At 47.8% G+C, this 19,455-nt stretch overlaps 1 protein-coding gene across 8 annotated transcripts in view; it reads right to left on the bottom strand.

Annotated features, from left to right (window-relative positions):
• ERCC6 (ERCC excision repair 6, chromatin remodeling factor) overlaps positions 1-19,455 on the bottom strand; it is a 72,222-nt gene that overhangs the window by 3,665 nt on the left and 49,102 nt on the right. For all 8 annotated transcript variants that reach the window (XM_008521989.2, XM_070615236.1, XM_008521987.2 and 5 more), the window contains 12 exons: positions 17,705-17,875; positions 17,078-17,254; positions 12,350-12,466; positions 8,658-8,753; positions 6,420-6,635; positions 5,852-5,962; positions 5,329-5,448; positions 4,796-4,890; positions 3,247-3,392; positions 2,461-3,162; positions 755-959; positions 104-182 (listed from right to left, as the gene is read on the bottom strand). In XM_008521989.2, coding sequence (XP_008520211.2) covers positions 104-182; positions 755-959; positions 2,461-3,162; positions 3,247-3,392; positions 4,796-4,890; positions 5,329-5,448; positions 5,852-5,962; positions 6,420-6,635; positions 8,658-8,753; positions 12,350-12,466; positions 17,078-17,254; positions 17,705-17,875 — 2,235 coding nt within the window. The remainder of the gene's footprint in view (positions 1-103; positions 183-754; positions 960-2,460; positions 3,163-3,246; positions 3,393-4,795; positions 4,891-5,328; positions 5,449-5,851; positions 5,963-6,419; positions 6,636-8,657; positions 8,754-12,349; positions 12,467-17,077; positions 17,255-17,704; positions 17,876-19,455) is intronic.

The raw sequence follows: 19,455 nt of genomic DNA, 5'->3' as shown, positions 1-19,455 counted from the left end.
GCGTTAGTATGCCCGCGGTTTTCTTTGCATCTGGATTGGGTTAAACCTTCACGGCCATTCCATCGAGTCTCCCGCACGAGAAGCAGAGGGGCTATCCCATTACCTGGGCTTTCTCCTTCGGAGACGCTGAGGAAGGACGCTGCACAGAGAAGCTGGAATTCCTCTTCTGACCAAACCTGCTCCTGAGGAAGGAAAAGCAGCACAGCAGATGAAAGCTTTGCCTTCGTGCCTTAGAGAGGAAAACGCCCTTCCAACACCCAAACTCTTCCTAGAAAAGTCTCCTTCCGTTCTACGCCCTCCGATTCCTCCACTCCACCCTCCTGGGGAGTAAGTGCTGCATCTCCGGGAAGAACCACCAGCAGCCTCGTTCAACATCTGACGGAAACTACCCTCAGTTCTAGGCAGGAAACAATTCCAGAGGAGCATTCTAAACAGCATGGTAATCACTGATTGTTGAAAACTGGCTAATCATCTTACTAAAGTTTAATCGTTACTCTCTATTTTTAATGACATCATCTTTTAAACAAAACAGATCAGTTTTCCTTAGCTCTGCAAAGCAGGGGCAGAAGGCAAGGGAGGTTTAAGGTTACAAAGGTATCTCCTGTGTGTCCAAGTGAAACGTCTGGCTGACCATCCCTCCGTGAGACATTTTCGAGGACTGCAGAGAAGCAGGAGTAAGACTCCGTGCCGCCCTCCCTTGGCTCCGAGCCCGGGGGTCGGCGTCCTCACAAGCACGGCAGGGCGGCCCTCTTACTTTATCCCGGCCGGTGCCCCCGAGCTGCCCCTGTGGCCGGTCCAGGTGGGAGCGCCGGACGTGGCTCCCAGACACTGCTGCCGCGAGTGCCGCAGGGCTCTCAGGGCGTCCTGGGCCACTCGGTTGGCCTCGGCCTCCACTAGCACGTAATCTGGGCTGGCTCCATCCATGATGGCGTCGTGTTTCATGACACTGTGCACGCCAACTAGGAAGAACAAAGGAAGCAGGAAACGTGGTATTTTAGTGTGTACGATCATACTGTTCCTCCTGTGCAGTCTAGTGTGTTGTGGGTGGAGAAAAGACAATGAACACGTTCAGCTGCCATTTACTGAGTGGCCACCATGGCCCAGAACTACACAAACGCCACTGCTACTCTCCTTCGTCACTACCCTACGAGACCACAGGCATTCGGGTAATAATCACTGAAGCATAATGCTGTCACCACAACTTTGATGTAACCCCCATCGCTGCTATCTAGAAAATTTTAAAGCCTTCTATTAACAAATTCTCTATCGAAGGGAAAAATAAAAAAATATACACCAGAATCACAGAATTTCTAAAAAGTAATGATCATGAAAACACTACAAGTCAGAAGAATTTAATGCAGTTATCAGCGGAAAACTCATAGCCTTAAATACCGCCATCAATAAAAAAATAAACAAAAATAAATGAACTAAATTTCCAAGTCAAACAGATTTATAAAAACTAAGCACCCTCCAAAAACCATCACCAAAACATAACAAAAACAAAAGTACAGGGAAGAAAACAACAAAGATAATAGTAAAAATCAATGAGGTAGAGAACCAAGGATCTAATTCATAAATTAAAATCCTGGTTTATTGATAAAAAAAAATCACAAAACAGACAAACCACTAGCTTAATTTGATCAAAGAAAAAGGGAGAAAATATACAGAATTAGAAATGACAGGGGGAAATTATCTTGAAACACAAGTGAAATAAAAGAAAATATTACTACGAGAGGACTTCCTATGCCTATATGCAAATAAATTTGAAAACCAGACCAAAAAAATAATTTCCTAGCAAAACAGCCCAGGAACTGTAGAAAGAAGAGAGAAAGTTCCACTGGGCTACCTGACAAAAAGTGTCAGGCCCAGATGTTTCTCTCTGCAGGGCCCCCGGTGAGGCTGCCTCCCTGAGCAGAAAACCACACACGGGGCCCTCGCACTGTGAATAATGACCACTGAGGCCTGAGTGGACGCCACTCCAGGGATCACTGCGCTGGGCAGCACTGCCTGCCCCCAGGGGCCTGAGCAATTGTTGGGTCTGCTTTTCCCATTTTCCCCCGTACTGGCTATTAGCCTTCCTCCTTCCAGTGTGCCTGCCTCTCCGCACCATGATCTCTTACTTTAACGCCCTGTGGTTAGAAGTCAGATCAATAGGGCATGTAGAGAACTTTCCATGAACGTGCAGGTGGCACAAATCTACTTAAAGCACTGCAGCCCTCCTGTGTGGGTCTAAGTCAAGGACCAGTGATCTTGGAAGTTCCTAAATTCTGCTTGGTCTTCAGAAAAGAGAGGTGAAGATGGTTTTCAGAAACGTCAATACTTTTCAAATCTGAATTTTGGAAGGAAAACTACTCGCAGTGAGAGCCCCCATGGCAGCGTCAGTGACGGTCGCTCCGCCAGAGCTGGCCTAGCCCCTCTCTGTTCCCAGTGCACGCCGGGCAAATTTAGCAGAAGCACTACCTGATTTCCTGAAAAGCTTTTCCAGAACATAATCATCGTGGCCCCGCTCCTTGGGCTCGTGCTCATTCTCGCCGTCTTGCTTCCGGTACTGCCTTCTCTTCACCAGGTGTGGGATCCGAGTGCCTTCAAACTTGGCGTCTCTGCGATGCTTCGAGCTCTTTGGCTCCTGCTTCGGCCTCCGGTGTTTCTCCAGGGTCCCTTCCTCTGCCGCACGGTGTTTCGTTTTTGCCTTGTGCTTACAGGAGTTATTTTCCATTTGGTCCCTCTCCCACAGGGGCTCTGTCTGAGCCTGGCAGCTTTCTCTTTTGTCAGGAAGACCCTGCTTTTCACCGACGCTTTCCTCACCAGATGTCCTGGACATTCTGCTGATTCTTGGAGACTCTGAACATTCCCCGTTTCCACTAACCACGGGTGACTCGTCTCGTCCAGCCACTGCACCTGTGTCCTCTCCAAGGCTATCGCTGCTAGTGAGACCACGAGGCGGCTCGGGGACCTCCTTCAAGGGGTCGCCTTGATCAGAAGCAACTGCCTTCACATCAGCTCCTGCAGCTGCGGATTTCTCCTCAGAGGACGTGGCACCATTTGCAGACGTGCTAGAGGCAGGAAGCTTCCTGCTCATGGGAACGTTATGGTCTGTTCCAACAGCTGGCTCAAGCTGTCTCTTTAGACGGCGTTTGGGTGTCTGAACATCTGACCCAGTCCCTGGCAAGGGGAAGACAGGCTAACATTACACTGTGTCACTCTTTTGTAGTTCACCACTTTCGGTGAAATGACTTTAGCCAGTACCTGCGAAAATAGCGCTGGTCTCAGTGCTCTGGGATGCGTCAGGGCTGGTCAGGGTAAACAGCTCATAAAGATCATTGGACTTGAAAAACCGCCTTTGCTTTGGATCTTTTAGCACTCTATTTGTCAAAAACTGCTTGAAGATTTGTCTACAACGATAAAAGTTAAACTGGCATCAAACCATGTTCAGCTCTACCCCAAAATCCTAATTATAAAACAATCTGAAAGAGATATGATAACTGCAGCTGCACAGATGTCTAAATAATTCCCCAACTTTTAGCCTTGGAAAATTACAACTCAGGAAGCACACAAAACACCAGGTGGTCTCCATGTTTTACAGAATTTAAATTAGAAATAACAGCTTATTATTATTTATACCCAAGGAGCTTTTTCAGCCTCCAAGATTCATCACATTTCAAGAAACATCTTCTCACATACACTCATGTGACTCACAGCCCTTGTGAGCTGGAAGGAGCTGGCCTCCTGACTCCTGGACCAAGGATCCCTGCACTGCCCTACTCAGGACCCTCCTAGGATGGGGCTCAGGGAATCTTACCTGGGGCTTCGCAAAGTTTTCACCTGGAGCCACCTCCCCTCGCTCCCACCTGCTGATCCACGCTCCAGGCGAAAGCTCCACACCCCGTCACTCTTGCCCTGATACCTCCAGGAAGTCGTCCCGCCCCCTCCCAGGCGCTTATTCGTCAGGCTAAGACATGTATCTCTACGAGGAAGCGCCTCCCAGGACTCAACCGTCTCCAGCCCCCTCACAAGGGCCCTGAAGAACAGGACTGTTGCAGGAGTGGCGCGGTGCGTGGTGGAAAGCGGGGGCTCCCTTTAGGAGCTGGGGTGCGGCTCAAGAATGCAGTCCTCAGCAGGGGAGGGAGCAGTGGCACCAGCTCCACTCTACTGTTGCAGGAGTGGCGCGGTGTGTGGTGGAAAGCGGGGGCTCCCTTTAGGAGAATGCAGTCCTCAGCAGGGGAGGGGAGCAGTGGCACCATCTCCACTCTACTGTTGCAGTTACCCTCGCCTCAACCCCTCGTCACCGTAGAGAGACGGAGGAAGAAACAGGGGTCCTGGTCAACCTCTCTCTACGGGGCACGTGAGTCAAAGACCACCAGGACACCACAATGATCGGAGCTGCGTGTGACTGTAACACCAGCATGCTGGCATTTCGACTGTCACCTCCTCAAGAAGCCCCCACTACAGCAGGCAGGAACATTCCCCTCAAATAGCAACTAATACACAGTCCACACATGAGCAGTCCTTGAAGTTTAATAAGCTAGGAAAACGATCAGGTTCAAAGACATTTTAAAAAAACTCACAATAAGCCACCTAAGCTTATTTTAGTGAGAAAAAAACATGAAAACAAAATTTTAAAATTCCAGATATTCCTCAAGTTATAGTGTCTATCGCTCTAAGATAAAAAGACCTTTTAAAGCAATACTTTAGAACAATGCCCTGCTCGAAGCCTGGAGGCGTCCTTCTCCATCCCGCACCGCCCGCGGCCAGGAGAGCAGCGCCAGGCAGGGCGCAGGCAGCCGTCTGTACTGACCGGTGGTAAATCTTCTCTTCAATGGTGCCCGCAGTCAGAAGCCTGTACACCGTCACCTGCTTCTTCTGGCCTATCCTCCACGCTCGCTCCCGGGCCTGCGGCAGAGAGATGCTGCTCAACAAGGGCCTGCGCAGTGACAAGCACTGACTTAGGGGAAGAGAGAGGGCTGGTTGCTTCCTGCCACTCCTAAGGTTGGAATTCAGGCTAACCAGGCTAAATACACCTAAGGCCTATTACGGAAGATAACCAGGCAGGTGACAGAGACAGACCACGCCATCTCCACCTGAAAAACAATGTTTTGTAACTTCGCACAGTCTCTTTTCACCCCAGATCTAGCGATGGACACTACAGACAAACTGCTGAAGGCGCTTCCTGTCTGTGACGCTGGAGGGTGTCTTCCTCCACACTGAAGACGAGGCGGCAACCAAGATGGGAATTATATACCGGACCTAACACGAGGACCAAAGGGCCCTGCCAAGCGCTAGCCACTAAACTGTATGTCACCACCAACTCCTTTAAACAAACAAACAGACCTGTGTGTCTGTGCTTGGGTTCCAGTCGGGGTCATAGATGATGACTCTGTTGGCCCCCGTCAGGTTGACTCCTATGCCACCCACTCGAGTGGTCAGAAGAAACACAAATATGGACGTGTCCTAGGGGTAAGACACACAACACTTAGTACGCACACTGACAACTAGTCACGGCTCTTCACCCCTGCCTTTGCACATTCTACACATGGAAACGTGTTCCCAGTATAAGGAAGGGGTTATGTCCTAGAGACCGTTGTTTGGTCAAAATCCCATCTCACAGTTCCTGCTTTTAATATCAATTCTATTTACAATATTTAAAAGTTGAGTTGTCAAGAAGGAATACACATTCCTTGTTTAAACACATGCACACACCAATAACCCAGAAATGCAGAGTCAGAAGCAGAAAGCCCCCTCCCCACCCCCGCTGCCCAGTGCAGACGTCAGCAGGGCTCGGCAGGCAAGCACTGCCCCCTCCCCGCTGCAGACAGCAGCACTACTTGACCTGACTGTTCCGTTCACTGGTTACCTCGTTGTATCTCGTAATCAGTGGTTGTCTTGAAGCTACTGTAGTGGTACCATCCATCTTGAGATAGGAATACTTTTGGGCTCTAAGAAATACTTCAAGTATGTCCAGCATCTGTTTGGGAGAGAGGGTGGAGGAAAAGAGTTTAAAACTCGAATATACACCTCCAAGGAGGGATTCTACAACTGTGTAAACAGAGTCACACATTCCCCAGCAGGCTTTAACTAAAAGGAGTTTCCTGCTTTGAAGGTAGATAAATATAACAACTACAGGAATATTTTTGGTATTTCCCTACTGTTAATTCTTGTAAGTTTTGTAAATAGCAGGGAATTTATTTGAATTCAGATCCAAACTCGCCTGCAGCCCAGAATCACATGGGAAGCCTTTTTAAAACGCCCGCCTCTGGCACCAATTCTAGAGGAAGGTCCAAGTTCCCAGGGAGATTTGCAGGCTGCCACCTCAGTATTTGCAGCCTGCTCTTGGATTATTTTAGATTATATCCCATTTTCTGAATTAACGTTTGTAAGTCACGAGGAACCAATGGTTTCTTGCGTGTGGTTTGCATACTCACCTGTCTCGACTGAGAAAACAGCAGTACTCGCTGACCCTGCTTATGCCATATTTTCAACAGGGACTCAACAACTATCATTTTCCCAGAACGTTTCCAGTATCCAAACTGATGTCCCTCTAGCTCCCCCTCCGGAGCGCCCCGGGGACCCCTGGGGCCTCCAGAAAAGAGGTCAGGGTGGTTGCAGATCTTCCTCAGGGCCACGAGTCCAGAGAAAACCTAGGGTAGAAGAGTTACGTAGACTCAGGATGGCCCATGGAGGACAATCTCCACTCGGGAAGGAAGGAAAGGGGCTGTCGGATGTGTAACACAGACTAAACCATAATTCTTCACCACTTCTTAGTTTCCTCCCTAATAACAGCATACTAGGAGCTGGAAGAAATCAGCCTTCACTCATCTTTTCCTGACAGGACAAGCTCTCCAGAAACAAAAAAATTCTATCGGTCTGAACATGTCTACTGGGGTCATACTCAATTACTAATGATTTATTTCCCTCACTAGAAAAAAGGGGATGCAGTTCACAGTATATAAAAAACTGACTAATCTTTTAAATATAAATCAAAAAAGTCATGCCCACCCAACTTTGGAGAAATAAGTCATGTGCAAATGTAATTAATTAAATTCAAATTAAAAGCAAATGAATTTAAATATCACATTCCTAAGTACTTCACTAAAAGTTCTGTAGTTTAATCTGTGTCAGAGGTTGAAGTTCCATTTTCCTTTACATTAGTAAATAAGAAAGCGTATTGCATGGAAAATACACGAATGGGAAAGATCTGAAGGATGGGTCACACGGCAGAAGGGCTCGGGAGACCAGGAGGGAGGGCCTGCCCATCTCTGCCCAGCAACAGGGCATCCTTCACAGCTCTCACAGGGTGACCGAATCGAGCTCACCAGTGCAAACGCTGAAGCAGAGAAAGAGGCATCATAAATTAAGCCAATAACCAGAGAGTGTGGTAGTTTTAACCAGTAAGCCCCAGCTAAACAAACAAGAGATCTGAACAGATCAGGAACTTTGTCAAAACTCCCCGAAGAGTCATCTGTGCCTCCTCCTTCTTCCCCAGACCTGAGCTGTACAACACAGCAGTCACACGCCACAGGCGGCTGCTGAGCACACGGCGTGTAGCTGGTCCGAACTGAGATGCGCTGCTCGTGTTAAATACCCAGTTATAAAGACTTAGTCCAAAAAAAAAGAGAGTAAATTATTTCAGTAATCATTTCAAAATTTTGATTATATTTTTGTAAGATGTTTTGGATATATCAGGTTAAATAAACTATATTACCAGAATTGACTTCACCTATTTTTTTTTTTTCCCTGTTCTAACGTGACTACTGGCTAACTGTCAATCACCCGTGTGGCCTGCGTTCTGGTTACGGAATAGTGCTGACCTAGACCAGAGATGGCTTCACAACTTGGAGGCCCATGAAGGTGAGTTAAGGGGAGATGTGGGAGACAGGAACAAATGCAAACGATGTAGAAACCTCTCTGAGATGCGAATGATACAAGAAATGAGAAGCTGCAAGAGATGGTTAAAAGAACTGAGTGACTTATTCTGAAAGAAAAAGCACGCAGCGTTAGGGAACACAGGCAGCCACGTCGCCCGCGTTCATCTCTTTATCTACCTCCGCGTCTAAGCTGGAAAGTGCATTTCGGAGTGTACTGGGCTACTCTGTGGTACCTCCAATGAGGATGGACTAAGGAAGTCTTATACGTCAAACAAATAAAACACAATTCACATTTTAAGATACTGAAGCACGAAGAAGTTGAATAGTTCACTGGAAATTTTAGACTAAATGCTGATTATAAACCTACTATACATGTTGACCAAACAGACATTTACCCACATATATTGCTGAGTATTGCCAATAACGGAAATGTTATTACGCACAGAAAAACCTGTGCTAATAATTCTTGCTCCACGGGCCTGTGAACCCAGCCGTTGGCTGCCTCCCTACATCCCACACCAGGCAGCAGGCCCTGCCCCGACCAGTGCAGATCCCGCCGTCTGGGCTTGTTCCTCCACTAAACCACGTGTGCTGGATTCAAGGGTAACCGTGCTCAGTGCAGGCAAATGGAGCGTGCTGAAATCTAACCTGTGTTCTTACTTCTGGAAGGGCTTCAAATTGCACCGAAATGTTTCTAAGAGGTAAGAGGGACTCCCTGACCAGCACTGGCTTCCTTTCCTGCCCTGCTTCCCTTGGTCCACAATTCATTTCTCCAGCTTCTAGTATTTAGCTGACCTGCATATCTCCATTGAGAATTCCGTAAACTTCTTTGGAATCAATGAAATTTTGGTAGACTTTATGCTGCTCATCTGTAAGACGGCAAAATAAGACCTATAAGAGAAAAAAAAGAGAGAAACCATAATTTCAAAAAAAAACCAGAATAAAATAATTAAAATATCAACGAAATTTCCTAATCAAAAAGCCACAGTGTATGCAGTTTTAATAACGTACCTCTTATTAAAAGAACAAAACAAAGCGACACCACATCTCAGAGCTGAGCAAAGAGCACAGTTGGCTCCTCTCTGCAGCCCCCTCCACTTCTGCCACCCATCCACCTCTCGGTGCCCATCCCACCATCCTGACGGAGCCTGAAGACTGGCTGCCTGCTCACAGGAAGTTCAGCGCAGACCTCCCCCACCCCACTCCCCTGGGTGCTCAGCCCGTCCCCCCTCCTGCGCCCCTCACCCACATTCCACGTCGGCAAACCTGCCCAGGGCTACCCTCCCCTGGCTAACCCCTTTCCTGGAGTTCCCAGTGCAGGTGCCCAAGTTCACCAGACAACAACCGCACCCCGCCCAGCCCAAATGCACCAAAGACTCCACGCCCTCACGTCTGCCAACTTTCTGACTCTCAGTCCCCTCTTCTCCACATCCACCGCTACCACCTCACGAGTGGACTTTATTCCTTGTCTAGTTATATTCCCAAGGTATTTTCCTTCAGCCACCCCTTTGCCAGCCACTGCCCCTGCCCTGTAAACTTCCAAAAGTACATTAGCTCAACCACCTGCCTTCTCTCCTCCTCCGTGGTAAGGGCTGGGCGCTGCTGAAGACCGTCACCCAAGCGGCCGTCATCTCACAGCTGCCGCTCCCGGTCTCCAGGGGCGTCTTCCATCACCCCTACTCAGCACTTTCTGCAAACCCAGAACGGCTGACAACACTCCTTACTTTCCCCAAGCCACCCACCCCCCCCACTTTGTCTCAACTTCTGCTCAAAAAGAATCAAACAGAAACAACACGACAAAAATAGAAACTAACCCTATCTGGCAGGATTCCCTAGTCTTCACTACCTAAACTCACCTAAGTTCTTCATCGGCCTCACCTTGCTTCCCTTTATTCTCAGAGGAACAGCTTCCTTTACGGGATCCAGGGCAACCCTTCCACTCTGTCCCAGATCTGAAAACCCACTCCTTCTCCTCAGGACACTGCTCCTCCCCTGAGGTTCTCCACAAGTCCAGGGGACACTCCCCGAGAGGATCACGGATGCTCACCATCTCCAGCCCTCGCCTTCCCAGCACTCCCACCCAGCACACGCCTGCAGGGCATTCCCACTGCTAGCACTGAGGCGATCCTGGAGGAGGTCACCAATGACTTCCTGGTTGCCAAACCCACCGGGTCCCCAGGGTCCCCATGATTCCATGTCCCCTAACCTGCCTCCTGCCTCTCTACCTAGGTCTTCCCAGCCAGCTGTCCTCTTCTAGCCTCCCCTTAAATGGCGCAGTGCCCTGGGCCGCCCGGCTCTTCCCATGCTGCACGGGCTCCTTGGGCACACTCATCCCTGTTCACGCCTGAACACCTTCCCTGCTCAGGGGTCAGAGATGCAGCCCCACCTGGAAGGCTCCTCAGAGCTCAGACCCATCTCGAACTGCCTTGGGGCAAGCAGATTCTCACACGGGTGCTTCAAATACATCCTGAATGAAACATCAGCTGGCTCCTCCAGCTCTTTGTCCTCTCTGAGCCTCTGCGGCAGTAGATCCCAACATGGCAGCAAAGAACCTGGAAGTCGCTGGGCCCTCAAGCTCCTCCTGCCGGCCCCACCCTTGCCTCGGCTCAGGCCTGCATCTTCTCTCCTGCGGACTCTGAGGGACTGGGTACCTCGGCCCTTTGCCTCCATTTTCTTCCCCCTCCAGTGCTTTCATGTGCTGCCTGAGTAATCCTTCTAAAATATGAACCTGAGTGTTATAATGCTTAATTTCTCAAATTCATATTTCATTCCTTTAAACACAACCGCAGCAGAGAAAAGCCCTTCCTCTCAATCACAAAGCTACTTGAAGGAGCCATTCACAAGGTGCCCAGTGTCTGTGGATCGCTGTTTTAGGTGTCACACGGCACTTTAAGATGGGGAGACGAAGCCCCAAGTCAAGGAGTTCCAGCCCGGCAGAGCTCGCGGAGAGCCTAGTGGGACCTTAAAATGGAACTTCTGTGTCTGTGTGTGTGCTGGGGGGGGGTGGGGGGGGGTGGGTGTGGAAAAACCCCAGGGGGAGAGAGCAGCCTGAGCGAATGGAAAGAAAAAGTAGTCCATGTTTGGGAGACAGGAAGTGATCTGCCTTGGCTACTGCAGGGCAGACCAGAAGAGAGCCTGGGACTCCACAGTGAAAACAAACTGGTGCAGATAACCTAATTCAGTACTCTGGGTGGGAGAGAGACATCAAAGGTATGTTGGTGGGAAGACAAGCCTTGGGAACATTAATCCAGCGACACTGAGCAATACTGAACGGGGCGGGGAATGCCAATGGTCAGACATCAACTGCACTGGTTTATGAGGATGGGAAGCAGAGAAGCGAGAGAACGAAAAAGGACAAATAAAACACCACAGCAACTGGCTGACTAGGAATCAGAGATGGCTCAGAGGACGGTGGCCTGAGTGGCCGCAGGAATGGGAGACCTGTGGGGAACGCGAGACCAAGCACTAATCTGGAGATGAGCTTCGGGTGAGGGAAGAGGCAGGGATGAAAGCAGCCTTGAGGACAATCTCCAAGATCCCTTAAGTTTTAAAAATCTACAAAGCATTTACTTTTAGATGCTAAATAGAAGGTGCAGCCATCTACTCTATGATAACACTAGATGGAATTCAAAAGGATGGTCCTTTTAAAACCCCAGTTGATGACGTCACTCCTTTGCTCAGGATCTTCCGGTGAATTTATTTCCTCCTCATGCACAGTAAAACCCTAGTCTCCACCACGACCAGCAGGAGCAGGCGATCTGGCGTCTCGGCAGCAACCTGACACCTTCCTGTGCTGGCTTTCCTCCTGGCTCCTGCCTGCGGCCCTGCGGGCCTCCTTGCCGGCCCCTGAATGTAAACACGCGCTCCCACGTTCTGTCGACCTGTTACACTCTGCCTCCAAAACCCCTAGGACTTGCTCCTTCACTTCTTCAGGCCTCTGCTCCAATGTCAGCGCCAGAGGCCTCCTCCGACCATCCTCATAGAAAGCCTGCTTCCCCAAATCCTGCCCTCAGCACTCCCTACCCCCTTACCCTGCTTCATTGTTTCTCCACACTGATGGCCGCGTGCCACGCGATGTATCTACTCATGACTGTCCCCCTCGAGAGCGGCTGTGAGTTCCATGAGAACAAGCCTCGACCTTGTGCACTGCTAACGCCCAGGACTGTGGTCGGCACCTAATAGGATTTGTAGCATGAATGAACTGGGGGCTCGAGGAAAACGGAAAAGTTTAAAGGAGTAGCTGCAGGGATCCATGTGTTAATAAGACAAAGCTCAAGCCTGTGGACCAGAGGAGGAGTCCCGCTGAGGGCAGATGCCACGGCAGGCTCACCTGTCACATACACGTGGATACAGACGTAGATCAGCCTGCCCCACAGCACCAGTGACCACACCTGTTGGCCTCACTCATCCTGCACGTGAAAAGCAGGCTGAGCGGACAGGTGCACCCATGCTTTAGGAAGGTCTTGGTAACTCCTGGATTTACAGACCTGTTCATTTTTATCCGGCAAAGAAAGGCTCATTTTGACGTCTGACTTCATTCTCCGCAGCAGGTATGGGTTTATGGTATCCCGTAAGACACATGCACACTTATAAGCAGTTTTAACCTTGAATAAGAGAAAAGGGGAAACAATTACTATTCTTTTGTTCTTACCTCTTGGTTGATTCCAATGCTTAAAATTTTTTTTTAAAAGAATGACCAGGGACCGGCCCACTGGCATAGTGGCTAAGTCTGCATACTCTGCTTTAGCGGCCCGAGGTTGGTGGGTTTGGATCCTGGGCTCAGACCCTACACACTGCTCAGCAAGCCACGCTGTCCCATATACAAAACAGAGGAAGACTGGCATGGATGTCAGCTCAGGGATAGTCTTCCCCAAGACGCAGGAGGAAAACTGGCAACAGATGTTGGCTCAGGGCCAATCTTCCTCACCAAAAAAACCCACACACACATAAACACACAAAAAAACAGTAAAAGAATGACCAACGGTGGTAGAAAACTGGTTGGAAAATTGTTTGGAAAAACTGGTATAAGTTCTATATACTCCAGGAGGTGGTAGCTTTCATAACATCATCAGAAAAAAACGTATTAACCAAAACGTCCAACAAAAGAGCAACTGGTACTTTGGTGCCCCATCCCTCTTCTGTGCTTTGCTTTAATTATTATATACAGTTAAACCCTAAAGTAGAGGTTTATTCGGTTCTTGTCCATCCTCTGGGGACAACTGCTTTCCAACACGTGTGTTTATAATCTTGTATTCTCCAAGAGCTACAAAGGACTGCGCCTCTGCAAGACGGCAGATCAAAAGGCAGCTCCACGGAGGGCTGCGGCCACGGGACAACCAGATCATAAGCAGATTACTGCCCACCGGAGAGTAAGGTCAGTACCGTGCAGAGTAAGCACTGCCCTCAGGGGAGTAAGTTCCAGAAGAACCCTCTGATCCCAGAAACCAAAGGTCACTCGGGCCTAAAAGGGAGCATCTGCTTCTGTAACGGAGCACGGCCACAGGAGATGGGCATTAACTGCACCGAGAAAACAAAGGCCCGCAGCCCAGGACGCCACTCCCTCTGCCGTTACCTCAAAGGCAAACAAAGATTTCAATAAATTATTGATACTTAAGAAAAAAGTCTAAATAGGCTTAACGACCTAGTAAATGACTATTTAATGGAACAAGAGGAATGCCAACCAAAGTTTAAATTTAAGAAAGTTAGCTGCAAAATGAATGATAAAAAGAGCTTGACCATAATAAATTCAGAAAAATTCATGTTAAAAGAAAATTAACACGGTAAAAAGGAAAACGTTTTAAAAGATCCGAAGAACGCCTCACTTGAGTATGTGTACACGTATGTGCAGGGACATGCGTTTATCTTGTGTGAGTATGAAAACAAAAAGACAGGCTTCACGTGGAACAGCAGACAGTAGCAAAGAGGCTCACTCAGCACCTTTTAGTTACAGGTGACTCCCGGAAACGTGTCATTCAGGCACTGATTAAAATTACCTTCAAGATGATGATCAGGTACACATTACGGTTTGTAATGTATGGATGATTAAATGTCAGAATTTAACGAGACATTACAATCCCACCAAGGAAGCAACCACACTATTTAAATTCTTCCTAAAAATACATACACTGTGTTAAGGAAACTGTCCCCACATCCTCGCCTCTACCCACATCTGTCTCCTGTAAAAGGGGTGAGCTGGCTGACGCTGGAAAGCCAGGGCTGGGCTGCTGAGTGGCCGGGCTGCTCTCTCCTGCCTGTGCACCCCTTTGGAGAGTTCGCCTTGCCCCCTCGCCCCGCCCCTGCTGCTGGCCCACTGTGGTGGCTCACAAGGGTCAGAGCTCAGAGTGGCTGCGGATGGGTCTGTCTTTCACATCCAGCTCTCCCCAGAGGAAGATCTTAAGTCTGGAGTGGGGACGGGGAGCAGGGAATACTAAGAAACCCTACTTTAGCCTTGATGTCGAGCCACATTCTCCAGTCCAACTTTCCTAGGAAATCCTGTGCTTCAGGCAAGAAAGCTGATTCTCTATTTAATTCCCATCTGCCTTGCGTGTCTGTTTCTCTGAGTAAAAACACATGGTAGGGATTCAACTGTATTTCTCCAACTCTCACTCCCTACTCCCCAGTGCCACGGAAAATGGAAACCTAGCTGAGCACGTCCCTGCTTTCTTCCTACTCCTGACAAGGTACACTGATAATTACTCCCCAGTTCTGCCTCGTGCAGAGCTGAGGGGCCTTAGGCAAGCCGCCAAACCGCTGGGTCCCAATAACCTTGAGCATGAAATGAGGAAGTTCCACCAGATGACGCCTCAGGTTCTTTTCAGTTCAGAATTCCTTGCACAAGCTTTACGTACAAACCGAAGCAGCAGTCTGTACTGCTTGCACTTAATGTTCTCTCCCTCACCTTCCTCAGCCTTTTAGGTCCGAGCACAGTCAGCCCGTCCCCAGGAAGCCTCTGGGACCCCCACAAGCTCTGATATTGGATATGTCCCCTGATCACAGCCTCACTATCCCATACTGGGGTCATCTGTTTATTTTCCTCTCCCCGCTGCCCACCCACCCTGACTGGGAACACCTCCACAGGAAGGGCTGGTTGTCAGCCACCTCCCATCCTTTTAGCCCAGCCTGACACAATAAATATCTGCTGACAGAATATCTTCTTGCAAATCAATAGGGCTGGCAACCATGGACTTAAACAAAAAGGAGCAAATAAACAAGACTTCTGCTCCCAAGGACCTTATAAGCTAAAAAGGGAAAAAACATTAAGTACACAGACTTTTGAAACCAGGACTTCAAGGAAGAAACAGGCCACATTTACATGGTCTCGAAGCTGCTCCCCACAAATGATTTACTAATTACAAGGCGAAGCAGTAACTTCAGAGAGTCTAGAAACCTGGCAAACACCCCCTCGTCATGTAATCAGACCACCACCAATGACCACCACTCATGAAGGGACACACGACAGTACGTGCCTCCAGATAGGAGGCACTGAGAAAGGCACATCACTGCTGTGATATTCTTGCCCAAACGCACACCCTGAGTCCAGTCACAAAGAAAGGAAGACAAACCCAAAGTGAGGTTACAAAATAACAGGCTTGTGGTCTTCCAAAACGGCAAGATCCTGGAAGGCAAAAGAAAGATCAGAGGAAGTGTTCCAGACTAACGGAGACTACAGAGACGTGGACACTACTGGAGCAAGTGGCAAAATGTGAATGACGACAGATAACAGAACCGTATCAGTGTTAAATCTCCTCCAGATTTTGATGTTTAGACTACGGGTATGTGAGAAAATGTCCTTGTTCTTAGGAGATACATGCTGAAGGACCTGGAGGAAGGGGCGTCCTGTCTGCGCCTGGCTTTCAGATGGTTCAGAAAACAAGAGGATAAGTTTGCCTACATGGCCGGGGTGGGGAGGAAAGAGAAAGCAAATGTGGCAACTGTTAGGAAAACGCTAATAACTGGTGAGCCTGGGTGAAGAGTATATACGAGTTTTTTACAATTCTTGCAACTTTCTGTAAAGTTTGAAATTATTTCAAAACAAAAAGTTTAAAAAAAGAACAGTATAAATGAAGGACAACAGGGACTCAGTGGGGGAAGAGAGCCCCTACGAAAGTTAAAAATCACTCCATCTCTAAACGCAAAAGGCACTAACGTGCTTGCTGACGATCCTCTAATTCTAAACGTCTCAAATTCTTTTTCTAATTAAATATTTCAAACTTCTTTGGTGGAAGGCTTGTTTCCGGCTCAGCCACGACCTGGCAGGCACAGGCCTCTCTGAGGGCTGTGCAGAGCCCCTGCCCCCAAAATGCCACCAACTGCCCTCGGGTGGGCCTCCCCTCCCGTGTTCCTGTCTGGGACAAGCCCACTCCACCAGCCACCCAGACAAAAACCTCAGGGTCAGCGGCAGCAAGCTCCCACCCGCAACCTGACTTCCTTCATCTTCGCAGCCTCCACATCGTTGGTTCTGCCTGAAAACTGCCACTTGGGGCTCTTGCTCTCCACCTTCTTCTCAGAAGCAGCGCCCTGTCTGGGTCCAGGGCCTCCTCACCCTCACCCCCTGGGATTCCTGCAGCTCCCTCCATGCCAGCCTCCCTCCGTCCTGAGTTGCCCTCCAAGAAGAGCCCTCTTCCAGCCTTCTGCTCAGACACCTTCCGTGCTCTTCCTGCCCAGCACCTCGGCCTCCCTTTCAAGGGCCCAGTGTTCCCACATCCACACCTTCCTGCTACTCCCCCAGCATCTCTAGTCCAACCAAGCGTGTGTCTGCACTGCTGCGCACAGCAACCTGACAGGGCTCCGCCTGTACTGGTGCCCTCACCTAGAACGCCTCTACTCTCCTCGGCCTGTTTCCCAGAATCAGGCTAAGGGACAAGTGTCTCACAGTCTCCCCTGAGCGATTCTAGCCCCCTGGCTTCCCTTTTCTAAGCTTTCACTTTATAAGGTGCACTACCCTCACGTGCACTAGATTATATGCCACCAGAACTGATTCAATCTTGTTTCATAATTTCTGACTGCTCTTGAATATCTGACATGGTGTTTTAAAAACTCATCTGGAAAAACATGAGTGATCATGCAAAAATAATTTTGTGATTTCTATCAGACACTAATTTAATAAGCTTGGCCATTTCCCTTATAACCTGAATGACTTGCCTACAAAGTACAGTATTTAGTAGGAACACTTTAACTATTACCATGCCAGCAGGGTTAGCTGGCCGATATGTTACCTGCACCGGGGAGGCGTTTGCGTATCCCCCCATGGTGATGGGGACCGAGAACTGCTCCATGAACACGGGCAACGTGCCCAACTTTCCCGGGAAGATGAAGTCAAAGAGTGACCACAGCTCGCGGAGGTTATTTTGCATCGGTGAGCCAGACAAGATGATGCGGTGAGGGGTGCGGAACTATTTTGGGAAAGAAAATAGTTTGTTATTAAACTTGCCTTTTAACAGACAATCATCAACCCTAACCCAAAACACTGTCACGTAATCTTATTTAACACATTTACATATCACTTTGGTCTTCTCTGAATCACAGACATTTTATTAATTTTAATTCTTCAATTACATATAGGAAAACAAATTGGAAAGAATTTTTCTTATTGTTTGAGCTGAATATTATGGATAGAGCTGGATCTGGTTACAGTCTAACAACTCATCCCTACAAGAGACATTAAGCAATGTCAACAACTACAATTTTAAAAAGCATGATTAAGGGCAAGAATGAAGAATTTTCTGCATTAAGGCAAAACATGTATTTCAAATTTCAAAGGCGTGTTACTAAAAGCAGAGAGTTTATTGTCAGTTAAATACAATTATCCACCTGGAAACCCCCATCGTTCTAAGAGGTCATACCTGTTTGCAGGCCAGGGTGACGGCAGCATTTGGGTTTCGAATTTTGTGTCCTTCGTCCAAGATCACGTAGTGCCAGTCATGCCTGCTAATATCATCTTGCATCAACCGAATGTAGGAGTAAGAAGTGATCAAAATTCCGTGACAGTGAGCAATATCTCGAATTAGTTTCTCCTAAAACGATGATAAAATGGTAAAGCCAGTTTTAAATAAGAAGTTAAAGTAAATGAGTATGACTCTTAAAATGACCACCTTGTAATCACGATGCAATCTAATGCACTTTATGAGCATGTAGTCAAACATAATACACACAATTGTAAATACACATTATCAGCACTGGAAGTTTACTTCATCCTTCATTAACCTGTAAGCAGTAAACACCAACCAACGTATCCACTATTAAGCGGTGAGGCCTCAAAAGAAGACCAGAAAAAGTTACAACACGTAAACACTTGGCCAATTTTTATTTTTCCAAAACATCCTTTGTGTCAATCCTTGTCAAAGTTAAAACAACAAGGTAGATGGAAAATGATTCATTATTTTAAAACCAAAGAAAGAAAATTAGGGAAAAGCCAAGGAGACAAGAAAGACAAACCCAGGAGCTCTAACGATGTACACCACGAATTCCAAGAGGATAGAGAAGAAAGGATATAAAGCAATGATTTTAAAAAATGATGGAGCAAAACATCCTAGAGTGTCAGGCAGAAACGTTGAGAAAAGACATACACCTGGGCATAGACCTACCAGATGTCTGAACTCCAAAAATAAAGAAAAATGAGAGAAAATGCTGTAGCTTCTAGTCAGAACAAAACAGAAAAAGAAAAGATTCCCTTCAGAGGGAAAGGACTCTACCTGCGTTGGACATGTTTTCTGCAACACCAAAAACGTCAGAAAGCACAGGGAAACTCTTTCCATAATTCCAGGGGGAAAGCAGTGACCCTGGATTTCTACATTGATCCAAACTAGCAGTCATGCTTGACAGAAAAAGTGAATAAACTCCACCTTCAGACAGGCTAGGGCAGAAATAAAGCAGCAAGAGACGGAATGGGTACAGCATGCTACATCCAGCCAGTGCAAGCACACAGCCACTAAAAGAGCATGGTCCCTTTCTAGGGCGGGAGACGGCCTGCTGGGGACGCTGTGCATCACAGACGGGGCGCGCCCAGCAGCTGGGAGAGGACAGAGGGTCCATTACCAATCCCACCTCACAGACGAGGATGCTGGTTCAGAGACAGTAAATAACATACCAGGCCACACAGCTGGTGAGCGGTGGAGTCAGGATCTGAACGTGGAAAGGCAGCCGCCTCCCAAGCTAGAATTAACTAGATATTAGGCAACACTGCCTCTTAATTTATTATACAAGAAAAATTACATGTAATATACATACCAGTTCTTAAAATAAATTATTAAAATGATAATTAAGCAAATATTAAAGCACTGTTTTAAATACTCATGAAACTGTTAAGAAAGGTAAAATATAAAAAGGGATATATTTTTAAGTGTTACTGTAATTCCGGTTTAGTTTAACAAAACCTAGAGTGAGAAGAGACGAAAACGAAAGTGCTCAAGAATCCCACCCCGTCCAAGGGTGGAAGGGGGCACAGGGGACAGCTACTCCCTAATGCTCAACCATGAGAGAAAAACAGGTTGAAACACATTTCTAAAAAATATACACCCATTTACTGATTGACAGTTGCTACTTCAGCATAAACAGTAGAAAAGAAACAGATTATAGAACTATCACAACCACTATG

This window comes from Equus przewalskii, chromosome 1 (assembly GCF_037783145.1).
Source record: "Equus przewalskii isolate Varuska chromosome 1, EquPr2, whole genome shotgun sequence".
Classification (NCBI taxonomy): Eukaryota; Metazoa; Chordata; class Mammalia; order Perissodactyla; family Equidae; genus Equus; species Equus przewalskii.
Note: the sequence above shows the minus strand (reverse complement) of the source record. Positions and strands in the feature narration are given on the sequence as shown.